General features: G+C 35.2%; 1 protein-coding gene across 1 annotated transcript in view; it reads right to left on the reverse strand.

The window, feature by feature from the left end:
- Window positions 1–26,015, reverse strand: part of CFTR (CF transmembrane conductance regulator) — a 142,698-nt gene that overhangs the window by 94,350 nt on the left and 22,333 nt on the right. Inside the window, exons 5-11 of the mRNA XM_045564145.1 lie at window positions 25,525–25,614; window positions 24,413–24,576; window positions 23,502–23,627; window positions 19,883–20,129; window positions 18,574–18,666; window positions 13,522–13,704; window positions 7,525–7,716 (exon numbers count right to left, since the gene is read on the reverse strand). Of these exons, the coding sequence (XP_045420101.1) occupies window positions 7,525–7,716; window positions 13,522–13,704; window positions 18,574–18,666; window positions 19,883–20,129; window positions 23,502–23,627; window positions 24,413–24,576; window positions 25,525–25,614 (1,095 nt within the window). The remainder of the gene's footprint in view (window positions 1–7,524; window positions 7,717–13,521; window positions 13,705–18,573; window positions 18,667–19,882; window positions 20,130–23,501; window positions 23,628–24,412; window positions 24,577–25,524; window positions 25,615–26,015) is intronic.

Here is a 26,015-nt window from a genome sequence, read left to right on the forward strand (position 1 = left end):
TGTCCATTGGAGCTCAAGAAATATTTGTTGAAATCAATTCTTTTAATTTATCAAATCTGAATCAAGGGTAACTAAACCTTATAAATGAAAAGTAGGTATTATCGACTTGATTCTGAAAGATAATAATGGTAATACAATCTGCCATTTCAAGGAATGTTTTATCTGGAGAATACTTGTACTCAATTTTTAGAAACACCAGGGTTTCCTTCCTTTGAAGGTCTTCACGAACATTTCTCTATGGCTATAGTCAGAAATCGGGTGAGATGCCCAGAACCATCTGCAGATGTTAAGATTTAGTTAGAGATTTCTGAGGTCCCTTCCATGTCTAAGGTTCTATTAAAAATAAGTGTAAGATCTTTTCTTGATCATAAGTTAGACATCACTTCAATAAGGAAAACTGTAAGAGAACAGAGTCTAGAATCCCAATTCTTTAAGAAGGTTGAAACTTCAGGCATATATACGATACAATTTGGCTTTTACCTTTGGAAAACTTAATGATTTTTTATGTTGTGTTTTAAATATGAAGGCCTGGCTAAAATGTCTTAATTTCATTATTCATGGAATAGCTTGGTCCCAGACAGTTATGATTACATTCATATACTATTGTCCCATTGATTTACCCAAATCTTACTTGGGGTGGAAGGCAGACTTAGGGCTATTTTGGTTTTAGAGACATAAAAATGCTCATTTGTCATGATAATAATTAGTTCCAGATTGTGATCTTAACTCCTAAGACCTAGCTCACACTTTTGGAGTTCAGCACATTTTCCCTTTGACTGCAAACTCTGGACAAAGTTGACACTGGTTAAGTAGAAAGTGAGGATTCAATGACCAATTCATGTATTCACTGTCCACAGATGCTGGCTAGCATTTACTTTTAAGTTCCAGGGCTCACATGAAATGAAATAGAAGCTTAGTTCACAAAATGCTATGGCATTCCTGTTTGGTTCTGGTTCAATAGTTTTATTTAAGAAAAAAAAAAGTTCTTGCTTCATATTACAGCAAATAAGTGTCAGTACTTTCAAAATTAATTACCCATCAGTAGAAATTGCAGGTAGTTCAAGGTACAGTCATTTAGTGTGGTTTTCTGGTTTAGAGGGACATAGTTCAATGTATTTCAAATATCTGTTTTAGATGCCCATTATATCTTTGCTACTACTGAACGTAAATGTTAGTTCCTATGGCACCTTTTTATTTTTAGTTCTCCCTACTAAACATTCATGAATTCTCCTGCAGTGGTGGACTGACCATCCAAAGGTTAAGCTTCATGTTCTTCCAGATTAGTTTTGATCAGACCTAGCGATCAGGAGGTCAAATTCAAATTTAATTAGTCATATGGTATCTGCATGATGGAACTTACTTAGTCTCCAGAACAAGTTGTTAACTCATTTCTTTGCTTACTTCCCTCCCAAGTTTTTCATACTTCTTGCCAATTTCCCTCCCAAGTTTTTTTTTTCTATTAGTAAATTCTTGCCAACTTCCTCCCAATTTTTTTCTTCTAGTGACTTAAATATGAAAACTGCCAAACAGTAATGAAATAGAAAACACATGCAAATCTTACTTTCTTCTGCTTACACAGTAAATATTTTTATAATAATGTATACATGATGGCTGTCATGACAGATACTTAGTGAGGACAATTTACACTTTCCAAATTGTGGCAACAACTTTGTGGAAACCAATTACATATCCTAAACCTCTGACCTCCTTCTCACTCTCCCCATGCCTACACCCCACTCTGCACTATTATAAAAGCCCATTTACTTCACCAAACCCAGGTACTTTTACAAGAAAATGAGTTACTAAATAAAGACAGTCACATTACTCATTACACAAACACTGGCCTGACTAGAATTCTCTTCCTGTCAGCCGTGGGGCTGTATGGTAGACTAGTATGGTACTGGTAAAGTGCAGAGGAAGAGATGTTCTGGAAATTAAAAAGTCAAGAGAACAGTGTAGTCTGTCCCTGTTTTAATAACAAAATATGATTATAATTTCAAAAAGGATGAGTAAGTTAACTAGGGCTCAATTATATTGATTCCTCTTTTGAAGCTAACACAATTTCTAATGCTGGTTACAATAGCTACAAGTATTTAGGAGGACTCTAAGCATGGTTTGGGTACATGGGGAAAATGCGAGGGTAAGTTAGTGGGCAGAGGGATGCATAATGGTTATTTTTAAAATAACTATCAATTTACCTAGGAATTCCTTCTACTGTAGATTCAAAGTAGGGTATACAAAGCAGGACATGGAGATGTTCCTGAAAGAGGAGGCCTGCAGGTGAAGAACTGAACCTGACTTGCTTACTCGTGGCTGCACAGTACAAATTATTCTATCAACATACAACTATCTCCATGCTCTTCCCTGTGATAATGTCTTTAAGCTATCCCACAGAGTGAATAATTTCCAAAAACAAATTGGAATCAGAAAACTATGTGAAATATGTTGTGCATGCTTTTTCCCATCCAGCCAAAGTTACACCTACCTGCCTACTCTGATGATACCAAGCATCATTGCATACGCAAGTCCTGTGCAGATATTAGAGCTGAACAAAAACACAAAAATGAGGAAGAGAATATTCCATTCTCATCTCCAGGCTCAAGTCTAGATGTAACACATCAAAAAACAGATCAGCGTTGGCAGTCAAAATGAAAACATACTGAATCATGAATGTTTGCATTTGGTGTTAGGGGCCACATAGAGAATACATTGAGGTATTCTTGTGCTGGCACCAGCGGCAAGGATTCTGTACATATCTCATGTAGGTATCTATGATCAAAACTCCTCCACACTTAAAAAAAAAAAAAACAAACTTTCATTTTGCACATAGGCATTATACTGTATTGATTTCTCATGGGCCTTTGTCAAAGGTGAGAACACTTATTTAACAAGAACAAAGACACAAAAACGGAAACCCTTCACAGTTTCTGTGGATATCTTAAAAAAAAAGAAACTCTTAAGTCACTGAGAGAGAATAGGGGAAACTTCTGATTTTGACTGTCTAGATAGATTAGCACTTTCAGTTACTATCCTTTGTTACCTCCAGCAATCATGTGCTACCATGCAATTATCTGCTTAAACTGAGACTGTGAGGCAGAAGAATATTTGCTGAGCAAAATTCTTACAAGTGACATGTCTACTTCAAAACATTTCTGAAACAGTCATCCAACAAGAATTTACTACTCTATCAATGTGCCAGGCAGAGCATACCACAATAAAGTTTTGGAGTTGCTGTTCTCAAGGAATTTACCATGTACTTGGATCGATAAGAGCAACATATATGAAACATTCAGCATAATGAAGATATATACTAATCATATACAGTTTACTCATTGTACTCACTACAATTGCCAGTTTGAAGTACAAGGAATTTAGGAAATGCCGGGGTGATTTCATCTATCTAGGAAGACTAGGAAGACCTAAATCATTTACAAAAGTCAGCAGGACAGCAAGAAACAGGGACTCAGGGATTCTTTAAATAAAAAGCTGAATGTTTTATTTGACTCTTTAGGCAAAGAAAAAGAAGAGTAAATTGTACCCCCCCAAAACTAGATGGAGGTTGTTATCATTATTAATGATTATTTATTAAATCCCACCTAGTGGCATCGTCCATTGGTACTTTGTTAGCAAAATCTGTGATCAGATATCTCAGTTCTATGCAGTTCACCTCCACGTCCTTCCTTCCTAAACCCATAGCATTTCTACCTGTTCCCCTTTCCAATCTCAGTTGTGCAGGAAATCCTTAACCTTAAACCAATTTCTCTCCTCTTCTAATTTCTTAGAAAAAAATCCTCACCTTTTTCCTGAAAGGCCATATTCCTTGATGCCCTTTCCTATGGATGCAAATAGTACATGAATATGACATTTTCTGTCTTCACAATTCCTCTGCTTTTGTCTCTTTTTGTCTGTCATGACCATATTTGTATTAATAAAATAGCTTCCTATTAGTTTCCATTCTTCTAATCAGAATATCAAATAGTACCATCAATAATAATAGCATTTTATTTATTAAGTACTTTCTATGTGCTAGAAGAATCCACAAAACTCTACAAAATAGTTAGTAATATTATTCCCATATTTTAGAGGATAAAACTTAGTATATAGTAAGGTTAAATAACTTTCTTTAGTAAACAAGCTCTGTCAGATTTCAAAATGTATGTTCTTTCTGCTATTCCAAAAAGCTTCTAATCACCTTAACTCTGCTCCTCATTATCACAGCCAAAGTTACATATGTAAACTTTAAAGCTGATTTTACCATTCCCCTGATTAAAGCTCTCCAAGACCAAATTCCTAAGACTAGTAATTAAGGTCTCCATGACATAGTCCTCCACCTTCATTCCTCCCCACTAACTATCCTGGAATTACACTCTGGTTCTATCAAAATGCTGGTGATTCCCTGAACCAACCAAATGGTTCATGTCCTATGTTTCTGTTCATGCAAATTCCCTCTGTCCAGAATACATTTTCTATCTTTAATTTATCCTTCAAGGTGTCAGCTTTTAGAAACAGCTTCCCTGAACTACCCAGACAAGCTAAAAGCCCTCTACTGGGCTTCTGTAGTTCCCTAAGAGTACTTCTAGCCCACACTTGCCATATCATATAGCCTCTTTATGTATGTTTTCCCCCAACCAGCCTATAAGTTCTTTGACAGAAAAGATATAAAGCTTTCACTTTGTACCCACCATACCCTCACCACAGTGAACGATGTCTGGTATCAGGAATCATACAGGTAATGTCTTTAGGTCTGAAAGGGACACAAAGTGGAGTCCCCTCCCAACCTTAGGATCTCATGCTTTTTTCTTCCACAGACTAGCCCAACTTTTGTTGGTTGTCTCACGCAGATCAACCACCATATTTATGATGACCACCTTTATAATTTTCTTTTATAATCACTTTTGTCACTATCAAAATTTATATTGATGACTTTTCATAATTCTTTGGCTTCATGGTCCTCCTCCTTGATTATACCAACCTCCATGTTTTCTCCACAGCAGTCACTCTCTAGTAAGAACTGACTCTCAGAGAGACATTTCTCCTATGTCATGCTCTCTAACAGTATTCTCTACTTCCAAGGGAAGTGGAAACGACCTAATATTTACTGAATGACTACTTTGTACCAAATGCTGTGTTAGGTACCTCATGTGTACATCTCATTTAATCTTCTCAACAATCCAGTGACCATTTACTCATCAATCTCCCACTTATTCAAATCAACCTAAGCTTCTCTCTACTGCATTGGCAGCTCTATGGTTCTTAATTTAAAAATTCCTCCAAGGCCATAAGTTTCATTCTTGTCACCCTTGGAATTCCACATTGAATCATTCCCTCAGAAGCCTTGTGCCTGCTGTATAGGGAAGCTGCTCCTTACAACAGGCAGACCCAGATGGAGTCCAAGCTTCCTCCTTTTACTGCTATAAAAACTCCTCTTTCATTTCTTTTAGAGCACCGATTCGATTTGTTTTTGATGTGTTTCTCTCTCCCACTAGTACACGAACCCCTGAAGTATACATATCATGTCCTATTCATATTTTCATATCCAGCTCCTAGTAGTACACTATAAAATGTAGCAAATCTTAGTATTTGCTAAATGATAACTCCTTACTTTTTTTTACTTTAAAAGTATATTTAGGCTCAAAATACCTATTGTATGATTCCATTTATGTGAAATGTCCATAATAGCCAAATTTATAGAGACAGAAAGTAGATTTAGTGATTGCTTATGGCGGAGAGTGGGGAGCATTAGGTACAATGGAATGTGAATTGAATGCTAATGGGTACAGAGTTTCCTTTTTAAGAAGCTAACGATGTGGTGATTGTAGTATAATCCTGTGAATAAGATAAAAAACATTGAATTATACACTTTAAAAATAATTTCAAGGCTGACCATGCAATCAGAAAAAAAAGAAAAATATAGTGTTCTTTTTCTCCTCCTCCTTCTTTCATTATTTTTAATAGCTTTATTGAGATATAATTCACATACCATAAAATCCTTCATTATTAACACAGGGTACTGTACTATGAACCCTACAGAAATGGATTATGTCTTATTTGACTTGGTAATCCCAGGACCTAGCACAGTGTTCAAAAGTTAGTAAACACCATGCCATGAATGAGGGACCCACAGCCCTACATTTATTACTAGTAATATACCTAAGCTGTATTTGGATTAAATACGCTTTTACAGGTTTAACTTGGGGAAATCAAACTATTACTTAGAAAAATCATTTATATGGGAAAAGGTATATTCAAGCCAAAAAAAATAAAGTGTATCAGAAATCTTCCAAAACCTTTCCACCCATAAATAAATAAAGCCCATGATTTATCTTGCAAGGCACTACCTCTCCTACATCCCAGTCCCCTCCTAGACAAAAATCTGTGTTCTCTGGAAACATTCAGATTTTGGGGGGGGGAGTCACATATCCAGATTGTTCCAACCTCCAGGTTGTGAAATACTATCCCTGGAAGAAGGGCTTTTGAGGAATGAAGAATATCTTCTTAAGGTAAATTCAAAACTTCTACAGGATATCTTTTCATTATGATCTCACAGTGTAAGAAAATAAGAGAATGGGGCTTTAAAAAACTACTGTTGAGTAAGTCAATATACACACGGAGAGCCCTTTACATAAACCTGCAGCCCTTTTTTGTAAGAACTTTCATGTCTATCTAATCCACAATTAGCCCTTTTCTATTATTTTGTATGCTGTATTTTAAGCTTCATTTTATTTCCATTGTAATTTTTTCATAAAAGGTGACATAAAGGAATCCATGAGTGCCCAATTCCAACTGTCAAAAATACCGATTTTGACAGTATTATTCAGACAATACTGCCAATAAACCACATAGTAACATATTCCTTGCCCTAACATTTACATCAATAATTATTGAACCCACCATCATACAATTTACACATTGAACAGCACAAGATCCACATACTGGCTTCACTTGGAGTACTTCACATAATTTGAAGGTAATCAGCTCATTCCTCAATATTGTTATGGAATGAGTCAATAGAATCATCTTCAGTTTGTCTCTGTATCAGAGAATTGCTGTCGCTAGAGGTAATATGGTCATATGCTCAAAGCCAAGGATTAGATATATCACAATTTTATCTCTGATTCTTTACTGGCAGCTCAATGCTCATTCCATTGGGCTGTGGTGTTAATGATTAAAATCCTCTTGTGTAATTTTTGGAGTATACTTTAAAAAATGCATGCCACATAAATGTCCACTGAGGACATTTGGCTCACCAATGGGTGAATAAAATTTTCATCACTTTATGAAGAGTTTTTATCGTGACAAAATCAGCCCATTATTGAAAAACCAAATTGCATCTATTTTATGTGTTTGCAAGCTTCTTAAAGCAGAGGTCATGTGTTTTATTAACTGATCCAGCCACAGTAGCTGATCCATAGAGGAAACTTGAATATATGTAGACTGACTGACCAAATAAGGAGCTAAATATACAATTTGCATAGTTTGAAGGTTTTATACGCATAATAAGAAATTTTCCATGTAATTGCTTACCTCTTCTAGTTGGCATGCTTTGATGACACTCCTATATCTATACTCATCATAGGAAATGCCAAAGATGATGTTTTCTTTAATGGTGCCAGGCATGATCCAGGAAAACTGAGAGCAGAATGAAATTCTTCCACTGTGCTTAATTTTGCCCTCTGAAGGCTCCAGTTCTCCCATAATCATCATTAGAAGTGAAGTCTGGAAAGAAAAACATAGTTAATTCATTTGACTAAATCAGTCTCAGGATTCACATGCCTCCAATTATCATCCTAAGCAGAGGTAGCTATTCTAATTGTAAAGGATTCTATTAACTCATTTGATTCCCAATTTTTTAAGTTCCAGGTACTCTGCTATGCACAGAAGATACAAGAGGAATAAAAGAGACAATTACAATACAGTGTGGCAAGTGCTACGATAGAGGTTCACAGAGAACGGGCACCTGATTCAAATTACTGGGACAGTTTTCGAGAAGGTACAGGGAAAGATTAGTAACAGCTAACATCTGTGCTGAATGCTCTTCTACTGACTTTAATTATATTAATTTATTTAATCTTCACAATAATCCTACAAGGTAGATTCATTACTATTTTCATCTTATAAAGGAGAGATGAGATAAAAAGAGGTATATTCAGGTAATATTGTTGCCATGAGCCTTTCTTGATATGTAAAATCATCCAAAAGATTAGAGTCCACAAGGACTATCAATGAACAAAGATTTATGTAACTGTGAACTATAATTAAAACTAATGGGAGAATTAGAGTTGAAGGAAGAAATTTAAATGTTATATGTCCTGACAAGAAAAGTTAGGCTGGGCACAGTGGCTCACGCCTGTAATCCTAGCACTCCAGGTGGCCGAGGCAGGAGGATTGCTTGAGGTCAGGAGCTCTGAGATCAGCCTGAGCAACAGTGAGACCCTGTCTCCACAAAAAATAGAAAAAAATAGCCAGGCGTGGTGATGTGCACCTGTGGTCCCAGCTACTCAGGAGGCTGAGGCTGAGCCCAGGAGTTTGAGGCTGCAGTGAGCTATGATGATACCACTGAACTCTAGCTGGGGCAACAGAGCAAGACTGTGTCTCAAAAAAAAAAAAAAAGTTAGAAGTAAAAACTAAATAAACAAAACAAAGGAAACGGGTGTAGATGTGGAGTATAGAGGAAATTTGCTGATTGCCTTATTAAGAAAAGTTGGAATTCAAAGGGTATCGTTTAAAGCTGACAAACCAAGTGATAGAAGCATAGTTAACAATACAAAGGTAAACATTAAGAAAGGTAATACTACTGACTAACACTGAGTAGAAGAAAAGGAGGTAACAGAGGAAGAAAAAACACTGTTTTATCAGAGCTCATATTAGTGACCTAAAGATATAGAGAATGAAAATGTAACATAAATTTACAAATATAACCACTAGAATGAAAATACAAACCTTCTTATAAATCATAATACACACACATTCAAAAATATATGGCCAAGAGACAATACAGTGACTTCATAAAAAAAGGAAAGAAAAACATAAAACAAAACAAATAATATGATAGAACTCAGATGAAATATATCTATAAAATCAGTAAATTAAAATCAAAAAAAGGTGGTGGTTGCATAACTATGTGAATATACTTAACGGCACAGAACAATATATTTAATGGCTGAGGCAGGCGGATCACTTGAGCCCGGCAGTTTAAGACCACAGTGGGCAACATAATGAGACCCCCATCTCCACAAAAAAATTTAAAAATTAGCTGGGCATGGTGATGTGTGTCCATAGTCCCAGCTACTCAAGAGGCTGAGGGAGGAGGACCACTTGAGCCCAGGAGTTAGAGGCTACAGTGACTGATTGCACTACTGCACTCCAGCCTAGGCAACACAGTGGAACCCTGCCTCTAAAGCAAACAAACAAACAAATAAATAAAATGACAAGTATGCAAATGTTTGACCACTTCTGGGAAGATATCCTATTGATATACCTACAGATGTGCTAAATAGTATGAACACAAGGTTATTTATAATGTCATCCTTTGTGTTAGAAAAATATTAGAAACAACCCAAATGTCAATCAATAGTGACATATTATATTACAGAATATCCATCCATATAATAGAATATTATGTAGCTATTTAAATGTGTATGTATGTGTATGTGTGTGTGTATGTGTGTCTTTGTTTAGGCTGCTATAACAAAATAGCATAAACTAGATGGCTTATAAACAACAGAAATTTCTTTCTCACAGTTCTGGAGGTTGGAAGTCTAAGATCAGGGTACCAGCAAGGTCAGATTCTGGTGAGGGCCCTCTTCTGAACTACAGACTGCCACCTTCTCATTGTATCCTCACAAGGCAAAAAGAGGGCAAGAAAGCTCTCTGGGGTCCCTTTTATAGCAGACCTAAGCACCTCTCAAAGGCCCCTCCCCCGCCACACAATACCATCACCTTGGGGGTTAGGATTTTAACATATGAATTGGTGATGGACACAAACATTCAGATCATCATAGCAGTATATATGTATACGGAAGTTCTCTATGCTTTGAATATGGGAAGTTCTTCAAGATATATACGTCAGTGAGAAAAGCAAGGAACAAAACTCTGTTTATTGTATGCTACTTTTTTATATAAAAAGAGAGGTGGAGAACAATAAAAAATATATATTGATTGTATATGCATAAAAATATCTCTGGAAATATATTTTAAAAATTACTAAGATTGGCTACCTGTGTTGGGGGAGGGAGCAGTGGAGAATGGAAAATGGGCAGATGAGAGACAGAAACGAGAGGGAAAATTTTCAACTTTTTATATATTTTCATTTTTAAATTTTTAAATTAGAATCACTCCAGATTATTTTTAAATTAAAACATATATAATAGCACCTAAGATATATTAGGAAGAAAAGAAAATCAAGTAACAGGCATCTTTGTGACATGTTTCAGTAAATTTTATAATTCTTTTTATACGGATGGAAAAAGTCTGAATTGCCTTATTTTTATGTAAAATCCTTTTGCATAAAGTAAAACTAAAAGTGGCACTTTCATATAGTACAGCTTTATAAACCCAAACATGGAATAGATCTGATTTGATTATCCAGGTTAAAAAATTTATATATCCATCAATAGATATAAAAAATATTCAGTGATGTTTTCATTTAATTTCATATCTCCCAAAATTCCAAAATGTTGATAAAACTCTGCAGACATTTTTAGTCTATATACAAAGTAAGAAAATATATGAGCTAATAGCTTATTCCATACATTTGATGTCTGTTTATTATAAGATCAAGCTAAAACTCAGTACCAGAGTGAGACAAGGACAGATGAGAGACAAGATGGTGTCAGGGGTTGTCCACAAGACCACAGAACTGCTTCAGTTGTCATGGAGACAACAGAAGGACTCAAAATCCCCACACCTGGTGAGATGCCACAGCTTGCCTTCAGTCAAGAGTCCAGTGGTATGGACTCTTACACCAATATTGATTAAAATAATCAAAGGAAGTTTCATAAGTGCAAGATACTTAATGTCGATTAGAACAACAACAACAAAAAAACCCAAAGCATTTTCCTAAAAATGTTCAGTTAAATTTGCATAAAGGCACTATGATAGTCCTTGGGATATAAAAACGAATAAGACATGGTACCTTTACAGTCTACACAATTATAACAGGGGAGAGTGATACAATTAAACATGGCCGTATTGTTTTCTCAGTAAAATAATATATATTAATTGTCAAAACTTTGGAAAATCCAGAGGTGCAAAATACACCCAAAATCTCAAAGATAACAACTTGATACATTTGTCCTTCCACACATACATATATACATACACATATATATGCTTTTATAAAATATGAATCATAATGTACATACCGTTTTGTAACCTATTGTCTTTCTTCATTTAAGAGTACACTATACATATCCTTAAACATCATTCTTTAACATCCCTTTTACAGCTACTCCAGGATTTATCTAATCAATCTCCTATTATTAAACATTTATGAGGTTTTCTCTCCCAATTTTTGGCTATTGAAAGCAATGTTGTAATGAAGATCTTTATATAAAATCTCTGTAAACATATTAGGGTAAGTCATACAAGTGGAAGAATTATTAAGTTATCTTTAAGGCTTTTGATACAAATTATCAAATTGAGTGGGGTGAGATTTAACTTAAAGTGTTAATAATTTCAATTTTTTAATCATATAGTTTAGCTAGATCTCTTGTCCAACAAAATTATAAAATACTTCATTCCTAATACTACAAAAAGCCAGCCTCCTAGATTGAAATGGCAAACTCTACTTCTAAGAAATGTTTAAATATTCCTAAGGGACCACTGCCTTCACCTGACTGTCTTCATAGCTGCTTCCCATAAGATGCAATTGCAACTCCAGCCAGTAATTATCTGCTCATCAATTTTTAATAAAACTGCCTGAAATTTAATTGCCAGCAAGTTTTGTAATTTGTAATTCCAATTCTATTTTTGCACATCTTTCATAGAATTGATCTTAAATACATAAACGAAATTAATTTTTAAAATTCTATGAAATTACTATCCTCTCACAAGCAAAGATCCATGTTTAGATCATCTGTAACTTCCTTAGTATCAGCTCCTCCTATGGTATAATTTTCCTTTAATAGTGAAAATTGCTAGTAATAGCATACATGAAATAGAAGAAAAATAATGATACTCTAAAAAGGAAAATGTTTTTGTAAAGAATAAATGCACAACAATAGCTACTTTATATAAAAAGCCTGTTTAATGTGCAGGAAAACAATTGAAGAGAGAAATAAGCAAATTGTATTACTAGCATTGTGGGCACCAAATTTATTAAGTAGAAATTTTCTGTGGCATTTTGTTTCCCATGTCTCAGACTAAATTCTTTAAAATATGGTTCTCTCCATCTCAGATATTAATAAACAGCTGCCTTTCACAAGTCTTTCTTCATTTCTATTTTCTATTTACATTTTTACCTATAGCAGTACTGCTTCCCCTTCCTTCTTTTCTTCATTCTTTCCTTCCTTCCTCTCTTTGATTCTTTCTTTCTTTCTTTCTTTCCTTCCTTCCTTCCTTCCTTCCTTTCTTTCTTTCTTTCTGTCTTACATCCTTGGGTATAGTCCTAGAAAGCATTTTGAAAAGCTTCAAGAGGTCACTAAACTTTTTCTTATATTTCTAGAAAGTACCACACCTAAAATGACAGTCAAATGGGAAGAAGGACCTACTTTTACAGACTTCCACAGCATGTACCTGTCATCCTTTAGCCCATTCCATTACTAGAAAGCACTTTCTTATCTCTAATTTGATTCCTTCATGTCCTTTAAATTTCCTCAATAGTTAAAAGAGAACAAGTATTGATCACTATCTGTGTGATAATTTATATTCTTGAAGATCACTATCAAGTCTTCTCTTCTCCTGACAATAGTGTTTGATCCTTTAGTTGTTTTTCTTTCTAACCTACTAGCTTTGGTCAGATGGATCTCCAAATATCTCACACTTATTATAAGTTGTTCCTGTTGTGAGGTGTGAATAAATTAACATTCGTATGTATTTCCTCAAAAAACTATCCCACTCAATAATTTTACCTCATAATGTATTATAAGCAAGTCTAAGTCCATTCTCCAAAATTCTAATGTCAACAAAATGAGGACCTTTTGCTCATTGGCTATGAGCGTAAAATGTAAGCCATGATTCTCCTGGACCAGCTCTGAAAAAATGCCTATGCTAAAGATTGGTTAAAATGGATGGCTTATTTGTTCAATAAAATTATTGAATGGCCACCACGTGCAAGACATTGTGTTGAATGCTATGCAAAATATAGTTGTAGAAGGAAACAGTCACTGGAAATACAAGGAAATAAAAAACTAGAGAAAATTATCAGAAGAACAATTTGTGTTACATGGTACACTATATCTAAGCATTCTCCTAATACCTGTATAAGAATTTCTCCAAAAGACCTTCTTACAGTACAAACTAGAAAAAAGGAGAAATGCATGCCAAATTAAGTTCTTAACAATGAGCAATTAAAGACACTACCTTGCCTGCTCCAGTAGATCCAGCAACCGCCAACAACTGTCCTCTTTCTATCTTGAAACTGATATCTTTCAGGACAGGAGTACCAAGAAGTGCTAAATTACTGAAGAAGAGGCTGTTATCACCATTGGAAATTTTTCTGTTGTCACTGTTTTGTTTTGCTTTCTGAAATAATTCCCCAAATCCCTGTTTAAAAAATCAAAAATAAAAGATAGATCAGATATTTTCAATAGACACCTGTTCTATGTATGATTAGTTTGAAAAGCACATGGCATGTGATCCATTATACTGTATACATTATGACTTTATAGTACATAATTATAGCACATGGTTTCTAGAGCACATGATCCAAAACATTTTAAAATTATAATATTCAATGGAAACATAATTACCCTTTCTCAGAACTTGCCCATTATCAAATTTAATTAAATTTTTATTTAGGTAAAGACTGAATACACAACACACACCCCCACGTTGTCTATGGGCTGGGGACATAAACATTATTTAATCTTAAGCATAATATATGAGGTAGATTTTATAATCCTCCTTTTTCAAAACGGTAGACTATGACTCAGAGAGGTTAAATGATTAACATTACATAACAAGTAGGTGATAAAGTAGAACTGCAACCCAAATCTGACTTCTACTCTATCATACTGGTAGTGCCTTCCTCTGAGAAGCTCACAGCATTTCTTTGTATAATTATTGTTGAATACAAATGTGAAGAGTTTGCCAGATGACTCAAATGAATTCATTTATACAAGGGTAGCTGGGGAGAAGTAAATAAATAAATACCTTCTGAAAATTCCTTGCCTCTCTATTGCTCCCAGGGGAAGCTTTATGGTAGTGGCCTTAAAATCACTGTAAACAGCCCTGAAGATTGATCAGGGGGAAGCTGGTGCACCTATTAAGGGCTCTAGTTCCAGATCCTCAACACCCAAAAACACTCTCTTAAAAGTAACCCGCCCAAGAATTTGCCTGCTGTCTGTCATTTCTCCTGACCCACTCTCACAATTTTTCTTCTTTTATTTCACACAGAAGACACAGCTTTCTCACCTATCATACAAGTGAGTACTATGCTAGCCTTACTATGCTGTACTTTCTAGAGTATAAAAACCTGTGGGACTCAAACGAGGGTACGATGAGGGAATGATTTTCTCCTGAAAAATCCTCCTATAAAAGGAAAGGCAGAAATACTGAAGGAGGCAAGATCTCATTTCACCCAGATTTCAAACTTAAAACAATTTATGCATCTTATATCTATCTTTAAATCAATTTTCAGAAATGAGCATTTTAAGTGGTCAATTAACTGATTAATCATTTAATTCTTAGTAATTTAGTGAATTAATTAAATAGATTATTAATTATCTGTATTATAAATTGATACATTTTCTGACAGAAAGCAATTTGTATTTAGCTGATTGTCTTCACAATGACAACTGGCTTCATAAATTCATTTCTTTTCCATAAACTGAATGCACTGAAACTGAAGCTTTAAGGTTTTGACAAAAATCTGTTTAACATAGATTTAGACAATATACAATAAACAATATAAAATAAACAGAAAATTGCATCCTTAGTCACCACTTAAACCTATATCGAAAAATTTGAGTTAAAAAGTTGTTCTGTGTTTTCCTCCAGCAATGTATGAGTGCTAGTTTTCAGCAACCCTTATCAACACTGCTGCTTTTTTGGTTTTGGTTTTGGTTTGGTTTGGTTTTGGCTTGGTGTGTGTGTGTGTGTGTGTGTGTGTGTGTGTGTGTGTGTGTGTTTGGTTTTTGGTTGTTTTTTTTTTTTTTTTGTAGTTTTATAGGTGAAACAGAACCTCATCATCGATCTTACTTGTATTTATTTGATCCCTAGTAAGGCCGAATATTTCCTATGTTTATGGAACAGTAATGCTATTCTTTGTCCCAGTCTTTGTCTCACCTTCTCAGCTAGCCAGGTAATGGTTGACAGGTTGTAACATTCTCAGCTTCAGTTTCCTGAGTTGTTAAGGGTACTAATTGAGGTAATATATGTGAAAGCATTTTTATACAGTAAAACGATAGTCTTTTTTTTTTTTTAATAAGTGACAATATGGTGAGTGGGAAAGGGCTTTGGAGTTACAGAAACCTAGGCTGACATTTTAGCCTGGCCCTAGCTAGTTGTGCAACCTCGTTCTAGTTAATTACACTGTGTACACCTCAGCTTCCTTATACATAAACAGAATTTTACCTACTCACAGGTTTGGAACCAGGGAGGAGTCATATATAACTATTCAGGGACTTCCCTCCTGGGTGATGCCATCAAAGGAAATGGAGCTTGGGGAGTGATGAATGTGAAGTGCTTGAGGAACATGCAGGAAGTTTGGAAACGCGTGCATGAAGTTCAGGAAAGAAACTGGAGCTATAGATTTGCATTTGAGAGTCATCAGCATATTGACAGCAGCTAAGCCTGCAGAGGTCACCCCATAGAGCATGAAATGCCAGAAGGAGGCCTGGGGGGACGCAATGGCCTATGGCCACTGAAGTGGCAGGTGGGGCAGACTTGGAAGTGGTGGTCTGAGGCCAAAATAACCTGAGAAGAGTAGTTCACTAAAGCTAAATTAGTTGATAAATTCCAGGGAAAAAAGAACAGTTTTAATAGATTGATAAAAGCAGAATTCAGATTACAAAGTTCACAAAAGGCGAGGAAGTGAGAACAGGCTTGACAATGAAGGGAAGAAGAGTGATAAGGTTTAGGGGATGAGGTTGGTTGGGCAAAAGTCAGAGAAAGCATTTTTTAACTTCACAATATTTAAATGTCAGAAGGAGTCAGTTGAGAAAAGATATTGAAGCTTCTAGAGAGAGAATAATTGCTTGCCCCCTGTTCTGAGAAGATGAAGCAAGATAGAATAGTTCAGACAAGGGCAGGAAGAAGCATACATCTTTCTCTTAGACAGTAAGAAAGGAGGAAGAGATAATTCCAGGGGGTGAAGAGAGAAGTTGGAAGCATTCATACATGATGATGGCCTCTATTTTCTCGATGTATTGTGGAAGGCAAGACCATTTACTAAGGGTGAGCAGATCCTGGGAGAGGTTGTGGGTTTCAGAAAAGTGGTAAAAATCTACAATAGTTTACAAGGAAGTAGTAACAAAAATTAACTAAAGACAAATGAAAGGATTTCCCAAGAAAGATTACAGGCCTGGTTGAGGTTGAAACAATAAATGTATAAAACTTACAGTTGACTACAGTGTATGATTTTCCCAAATAGTACTTCCTTCTCCAAAGCTGATAAAGCAAAAGCTTTCTAGGAAAAAAAAAATTAGCAAAAGGAAAACAGAATTTAGAGTGCATCTGAGAGAAGAGTTGAAATTATTGGCCTCGGAATAAGCTGAGATTAAACCAGGAGGGTCCAAAAGGAAGAATTGCTGAAACTAGAAATCCTGATGAAATTGAAAGGCAGAAAAGGTAGAATTAAGAGACTGAGAAAGCTGGAGGGTTAGGAAATTCTGGGCTGAGAAAGAGATTTCAAAGTGTGACATTTCCAAAGTGGGCTAAGTCTGGGTTCTAATAAAGCTCAGGATATGTCTAAAAGAGAAAGCTTCTGCAGAAGTCACTGGAAAATGTAAGTTCTAAGGACAGTATTGGAAGAATCATTCATGTGGATGTTGTAGTGTCAAACAGGAGTTTAAAAAGCACCACCATCATGAGTAAATAACATCAAGCAGTGCCCAGAGTTTAGGTGACAGTCAAAGACTGGAGCAGGAGGACACAGCCAAATGGAAGGCAACAGTTCAGTGAAATGGCTCTAGACTGTGTGACATTTAGGTCCAGAATTCAGCTTCAGTTCTTGCCAGTTGTGTGAACTGAACCAAGTCCCTTAACTTTTTGAGGCCTCCATTTTCTTATCAGTAAAATGGAAATATTAATCTTATTTAGGTCAAAGGATTAAGTGAAACAAAACACAAAGAGTGCTTATCCCAGTGCTTGGCACATAGTGAGGGCTCAAGCATGCTACCTATTTTATCAGATAGAGTAAGAGAGGAATGAAGGATTTTTGCACCAGTGTACAAAAACAATGACCTCAGAGTAGTAGTGAAAAATGTCAAACTTCATATTTTTCTTTCATGCCTGGAAGGACATTTGAAATTCCTAAAAACAAAGTAGTAAAATAAATCTGATTCACATATTTTCCCACAAAACAATTTTGCTAGGCAGATAAAATAATTATTCTCTTACCTATATCTTTAAAAATGAAGTCAAAGGAAGCCCTGGTGGCCAAGTTACTTATATAAATAAATCCAGTTTAAAACGTGAAGAAAGATTGAAAAATAGGACATTGGTTTTGTAACGCCTACCTTTACTCAACTGATACAAGTGATAAGGAACTAGGAATATAGCAGGTGTTCTCAATAATCAAATATTGCTTCTTTAGAGGCTGAAAATCATTGATAATATTTTTTCTGACATTGAGCAATATAAGAGAATTTTAATAGTAAATGGAAATAGGTAAAAAATAGTAGAAAACAATATATTGGTATATCTCTCATACATCTTTTTGTTGACTGGTATATACAAAGCACATTGGACTGGATCTTGACATCAGAGAAGGTTATGTTCATTGCAGAACCACTATGTGTATGGTACTCTGATACACTTTACCTAAATTATCTCAGTCAGTCTTCACAACAAATTTGCAAGGTAAATATTAATATTCTCCATTTTACAGATGGAAAGCCAGAAGCCCCACCAAGTTAAGTAACTTGATTTAGATTACACGGAAAGTAAATGACACAGCCAAGATTCAAACCCAGCTCCAGAACATATGATCTCTGTATTATTTCCTGATCTGTTGGGCAAAACAAATTACATGACTTAAAAAGAAATAAAGAGGTTTTTATACTGCATTTAATATTCCTGGGCCTCTACTTCTTAATCTGTAAAACATATGGAGAGGTCCTCCTTTCAGTTCTACCAATTATTTCATCATCCTAACTTTATTTTCCATCAGGATGAAATCTAGATTCACAAAGATGAAAATGCCTAAGTGTTTAGAGCAAACAATTAAAAAAAAAAGAAAACAACTCTGACCTCCTCCCAGAATGCTGTTACATTCTCCATCACTACTTCTGTGGTTGTTAAGTTATATTCCAAGGTCTTATATTCTTGCTTTTGTAAGAAATCCTATTTTTAAAAAGAGAGCAAAGATACATTGTAGAATCAGAATAGCATTAAAGCATTATTATTTAATACATCTATTTTACAACTCTAATGGTGCTACATCTTATATATGGATTTGAATAATTAAATTAGAAATTATTTCTTAATAAAATAATTTTATAACAGCGTTCTGAAGTTAATTTGCCAAGCACTAGGATTCATTATATTTGAAATACACTCTTTAAACAAGTGATATTGTATACAACTGTTTTTACACATTAGATTGTAACATAAAACTGAGTCATCCTGTATACATTAACCTTAGTGATGACTGTGCCTCAATTCAACATTAGGACAGAAAAAAAAAAAAGTCTTCATTTTTGCAGCATCCTCCTTAGTAGAGGTATATTCAGCATCACTTCTTCAGGTTAAATGAAGGTGTGAAGGTATAGAACTAGTTTTAAGGCATCAAACTGTGAATCTAAGAGAAGGGCGCTTCAGAGACTCCAAATCACTTTCTCTAGGGAAGGTGAGAGCAAAAGGAAGAATTAAGTCCATGCACCCTGAAGTCTTAGCCACATGAAGCAATGGAAAAAGCCTGGTCCTTGCCTTACTTCTTCCTTTTCTTCTCTGCTCTTCTCTAGCTCTTCACCCCTCATTTTTATTTCTATCACAGTGACTCATTTTCTGGGTTAAATATTTAAATATCAAAAAAGCACAATAAAACATTTTTATGTTTATTAACCACATACAAGTTCATTCAAGTAGCTTTGTGTAAATTGAGCCTCATCACCCTAAGACTTTAGAACTTCACCTCAAAGCTGCCAGCTACATCAGCATTGCTGGGATTTTAAGGTAATTTGGCATAAAACGTCATTTGCGTCCATCATACTCTCTAGGGAAATGCTATGAAAGTTTAAGGGGAACATTTCTAGTATTAGCTGGAAACTTTTATAGCTTTCTAGTGAAGGAATTTTCTTTTTAGATCTTTTTGCACATTTGCAAAGTTCATTTGAACCAATCTATTGACTGGTTACTTGATTGAAATCCTCCAAAGTACAGAAACAATTTTCCTCAATTTCTTTGACTTAAGAGAATCTCACAGGCCTTCATTTTACTTCACTAAGCATTCATTACAAGGGCTCATTAGACCACATATACACATCAAGAGTGGAAATCTTATGCATTAAATAAAATGTTTCAAAATCATGGTATACGATGCACAAGTGTGGTACATTACCTGTATTTTGTTTATTGCTCCAAGAGAGTCATACCATGTTTGTACAGCCCAGGGAAATTGCCGAGTGACCGCCATGCGCAGAACAATGCAGAATGAGATGGTTGTGAATATTTTTCGAAGGATGATTCCTTTGATCAGTGCATAAGGAAGCACAGATAAAAACACCACAAAGAACCCTGAGAAGAAGAAGGCTGAGCTATTGAAGTATCTCACATAGGCTGCCTTCCGGGTCAGTTTTAGTTCTGTTCTATAAAAAAAAAAATAAGATTCTGGGTGTTATTTGTCTTTTCAAATATCAGGCATCTTGGAATGTAAAATCTGAACATGATCTCTAGAGTGTTTCTACCTGTGTTCTGATCCTGGCCCCAACCTATCTATATGAGTTGCATGACCTTGGGTGTGTCATTTAACCTCTCTGGGCCTCAGTTACCTTATCTGGAAGAGGGATAGTAATGAATGCACAGTGTTTTTATTTTTAAATTATAATGAATAATTTAAGTTATTAACACTATTATTACAACATTATTTTTATACCTTTATTCATTATTAACTTGTTGGTTGGTTGGTTGGTGTTTTAAGTAATTAAGTGTAGAAACGAGAACAGTGTTGCAAGATTTATAAAGGAAAAAGACAATTCTGTGAATACCTAACGGATTCTTAACACTTTAGAAATTCTAGGTTGGCTTTGAGGAACATTGAAAATAACACCATAAAGGAATGGTTCTCAAACCTTAGCATGTGGAAAAATCACCTGAGATACTTGTTAAAACGCAGTCTCAGGCTCACCTCTCAGAGATACCCATTGCAGGAAAGAGTCTCAGTTAAGTTTCCAGAATCTGTGTTTTAAAAAAACAAAACAACCTGATTCTGTTGCAGGTGGTTCTTAAAAAATTATGAGAGTAGATACTACATCCTTTTTGTCTCTCTCATTTCAGCATAATTATTGCAGTCACATTATACTATACTTTCAATCTTCTAGTCTGAGCTGCAAATGGGAATTCTTTTTTAACACATATATGAGGCTTAAATATTCCAGCAGCAGAAAACAGGGAATGCAGAGGACAAGGCTGCTTCCAACCTAAGTCCCACTCCAGGATCCATAAAAATGGGAGTCACTTGTGATCCTCCCCATCTAGCTCTCACACAGGGAAAGGGCAACGAGGACACAGACAAATAGAGGGTTCTGGTGGGAGGGGCAACAGCTGTGCCATGGCATAGTGCGGGGGGGGGGGGGGGGGGGGGGGGGGGCTGGGAAGGTGGACCTGGCATTTGGGTGCTAGTTCCACTCACTTTATAGTTCAGAAAAGCAATTTTCCTTCTCAAGTGCAGAACTCAGAGGGGATTTTGTTTTTCTTAGTCTGAAAAAAAAAATGTAATCTGAGCACACTGATGAAGATAATGGAGTTCAATGTGCCCAATCTAGATAGTGATTCACAGTCTAAACAGGTCTAATGTTTACCTATTTCAGTAATTTGGCATTGAAGAGATATGATTTTGGAAGCTCACCTGGATTTGAATCCTGGCTTTGCCAGCTAGAGCTATGCCATCTTAAGCAAGTCACTCTTCTGTCTGATTTTATATTATAGAATCAACATCTATAGAAGGGAAGCATAACAAGTCCCTTGTGGAGTTGTTGTCAAGATTAAATGAGAGCACAGCAAAGGGTCTAATACTTAAAATACTAAAATCTACAATGTGTGTCCTTTCTCCTTAAGAGAAAAAGAAAAATACTGACCAGATTGGTATTAACAAAATGATAGAAAATACTGTTTATAAAAATGTTAACAAATTTGTCAAATTATTGTTGAAACAGTTGAGAAAAATAAGAGGTACTACAATAAAAGCATAATGGATGTAAGGACATTTATAATAATCACCCAGAATGTAATGTTCTCTGTAATAAAATCACTAACACTTTATGAATCATAAAATATTTTATCAGTTTCTTATAAAAAATTAAAAATGACTTTATTACCAAAGAGAAATAAAAGCATAAATTTTCAGGGAGCTTTGCACAGCCTTTTGACCAAGTACAACAGTGGCCCAGGCTGAGATAATCACTCTTTTGAAGCACATCCTGCCAGTCTTTTCCAGAACATTATATTTGCTCTCTTGAGTAGGAGCAATTCTTGCTTTCCCATATCTACATCAGTCCTTCCCAGCCTTTTCGGATAACAATTTCATGCCAGTTTATACAAGTCAGAACCAAACATTTGCTATTAGAATTGGTTGAACTGAAATACAGAGTAGGGAGGATGGATTTCATCTTTTGAGGAAGAGGGAAAAATAAAAACCAAAGTCAAGAAAAGTCAGCACCAAGAATAATCTGGTCATGAGTTTATCATAAGGCTTGAGAAAACCGGATCTTCTGATACCCTCCTGGTTGTCCTTGCCATGCCTATATTTACAGGCCTAAGTGATGCAGGGAACAAGAGCATGCAGCACTCACTTGTTAATGAGAAAACAACTTCTACCAACTGAACAATTCCCCAAGATCTTCAAGGATGTTTCTGGAAAGAAAATGCAATTCCTTTCCTGGATTTGTCTTGAAACGCATAACAAAAACAGGTGACCAATAATGTTTGGGAAATAAATATTCTTTTACTCCTTCTATTTACATGGCAAAGGACTTAGCATTTCAGTATTTCTTTTGTTGTTCCAATCACACACCTGCAGCTCAGTTACCATTGTCTACCAGACTCAGCAGCCTGAATTCCTAATAGCTCATATTCACACCATCCAAAATGACACTCTTCTTTTTAGCATATTTTTCCTTGTGAAACTCTCATGTGCAGAAGTTATTTGTCCCTTGAACAGTATATCAAACTTCACTGAGTCTCCTAGAACCTTTTTTGATTGAAGTTTGTAGAACATGGAACTTGACTAAAGAAAAATGGTCTCATGGCTACAGAAATGCTCTAGGTTATATTTTGCCCAAGATTACCTCAGTAATCATATCTCAATCTATGCTGTATTTTTTTTTGCTGGATATAATCTTTACTAATCAGTGAAAGGTTATATGAGGAGAAAGAACACTAGAGAGAGGTGCCAAGTACTGATTCTATCTCAGGAAGTGGCTTTTATTACTTGCATTGACTTCACTTCAAGCAGAGGGTTCGTAAGAACATAGTTTATGAATATTACCCTGTGCTATTATTCCTACGTTAAGGAAGAACAGACATATTTTAACCAGGTAAAGGTTTTTTTTCCATTTTTCATGCATCATAACATAAATTAAGTAAAATATAAACAGAGGATAATTTATTTGGTTCAGAATTGTACACTGTAGCAATTCCATCTGAAGTATCAATCAGCTTCCAGCATCATGATCATTATTTTAATCACATAAATATTAAGCAGCTATGAATACATGTAAGAGATTCTTTCAAAAAAAATAAATATCCTTGTAGTACAAAATAACACACTGGATCAACTACATAAAACTATAGCCCATGAAAATGACTTTATGTAACTAACGCATGAATATTGAAATAATTTAATACAATTGTTTGATTGTCAAAAAGTTCAAATACAAGCTGGAAGTCCACTATGACAGACTCATTTTTTTAAATATTAAGATAAAAATGCTAATAATATTGAAATTACTGGAACAACTTACTGTCTTAGATTCTCGATCATTTTTTCCATTGCTTCCTCCCAGCAGTATGCCTTAACGGATTGGATATTTTCAATCATTTCTGAGGTGATCACGAGTCTTTCATTGATCTTTCCTGCTCTCTGATCTCTGTAAATCAATCAATCAGTCAAGCCAATAGCAAAAATCAGTCAAATTACCTACTAAGGACTGCTCAAGCTTTTAAGAAAACTGGCATTTCTTTTATCAGATGTGTATTTACTATCAAATAGATGGTAATAACAATAATAGCTACCATTTAGTAAATGCTTCCTACGTGCCAGATCCTGTATTAGATACATTCCATACACTGTCCCCAATCCTTGTGACAATCTATGCAAGGTTGTTATCTCCATTTTAAACATGAAAAACCAGAGACTCAGTGAGGTGAAAGAGCTTGACTAAGGTCCCATAACTAGTAAGTGTGTGATCTGGGATTCAACAAGAGCTATCTGACTCCAAAATTTGTACACTTTCTGTCGTAGTCTAGCTGACAAACTCGACAAGTCCACTATCATAAGCAGTGACTGGTATCACTGATTCATTTGGTGATACAAAGTGAGACTCTGGTGTGATGATCTATGAACCAGAGTAGTAAAAGCCAATAAACTCTATACAAAATTTATGTATTCCCTCTAATTCACATAAATGTTATACCATTTTTATGATCTATAAAAATGAACTGAATTTTATTGTATTTATAAATGCATTCTATAGTCCAAAAATCAAAAAATGTCCCATTCATACAAAGAATTATTTACACCATTAAAATAATTCCTTTTTAGTGACACCCTGTAGATCACAGTTCAGTGCATTGAGCAGTCCTGGTTTTACTAGAGTGGGCTTTTTGAAAACCTGATTTAAAACCCTTTCAAGCTATGAAAATAGACTGCTACCTGTACTTCATCATCATTCTCCCTAACCCAGCTTGAAAAAGGGCGATGACTATCAGGAACCCAAGTCCACAGAAGGCAGAGGCCTGCAGCAACTCCCAGATCAGCCCCATCAGAAGCATTACTTGCAAAGGGGCAATCCACACGAAATGAGCCAATGCAAGTCCCTGGAAAATACAAGTAAAAAACCAAGTGGCGTTTTATCCTCCACCCCCAGAAACAAACAATCATATATGAAAGAAAGCAAGCACAGGGATCTTATAATGCAAACACTTCATGGTTCTGAGCATGTTAAAATCTAGATATTCATTACACGGAGCATATAGCAATGTGGGTAAACATCCTACACATAGACTAGGTTTTCCCAAGGAACAAATTTCAAGTCATTGCATTTGTAAGTATATTTTTTCAGTGGAATTGATATTGGATATCTTAAGTATCATGTCTAGAATTTATTTTATATAACTTATTTGTTTTTGGATACAACAAGAACCATAGTATAGAACATGAGAGAACAAAGGGCTTTCCCCAGAGACTCAATCTACAAAACTGCACAACTCTATCATCTGACAGAGATATTCAGAATAAATATGTGCTCACTTCAACAGTAATTAATTTAGTACCTACTGTGGGTTTGATGCTATGTTAAGTACAGGAAATGCAAAAATAAATAAAACACATTATCTCTCCTCAAGGACCTTGTGTTTATCTGTCACATAAGACACCATTGAATAAGAATTTCTCAGAGTATCAAATTCAGCCAAAGTAAATACTAATGTAAAATATTAAAAGGTGACTAATGAATGAGTGGCCAGTAAAAAAAAAAAATAAAGAAAAGAAAAAATATAAAGTATTACGAAGAAACAAGGTCTGATAAGGATTAAGTTTTGCAAAATATTACTAACAGCAAGCTAAGGTGCCTTTGAGTTAGGTGGTTCCACCAGATCCCAGAATGACACTTTGCTACACAATTTAGCTTTCTCAGTTTCCAGAATAGGGAAGGTGGAGGTAAGTATGACGTAAACACTTATTACTACTATCTGACCCAGGAAAACTCCATCTTTGGGGTTGTAAGATTTATAACAATAACAGAGATTAAATCAGTAGGTACATACTTCATCAAATTTGTTCAGGTTGTTGGAAAGGAGACTTACAAGTTGTCCAATACTTATTTTATCTAGAACACGGCTTGAAAGCTTTAAAATCTAAAAGAAAGATGGGACATTAGATGATGTCAACAAACAACAGACAAATACACTTACAAGTAACATTATAATACAGCTGAGGAATTTGGTTACTACTAATGCATTAAGTAAAGGTAATAAAAACTATTTTATGTTCATCTAGTTTAGTATTTTCTCAGATTTATAAATATTTCTCTTTACAGCAAATATTATACTGGAATGATTCTAGTTATTTTATTTTGCAGCATCTAGACAGTAATAATTATTTTTTCTCTTCCACAATGAAAATGATAAAATGATATTGTACTTAAATATCCATTTATATTATGTGAGAGGGTTTTTTTTGCTTTTGTTTTAAAAGATAGAGCCAAAGGCAGTAAAATGTGAGACCAAGTCTTCATCTTAAATTTTCATGCAGTCTT

Source organism: Lemur catta, chromosome 11 (genome assembly GCF_020740605.2).
Source record: "Lemur catta isolate mLemCat1 chromosome 11, mLemCat1.pri, whole genome shotgun sequence".
NCBI classification, from domain to species: Eukaryota; Metazoa; Chordata; class Mammalia; order Primates; family Lemuridae; genus Lemur; species Lemur catta.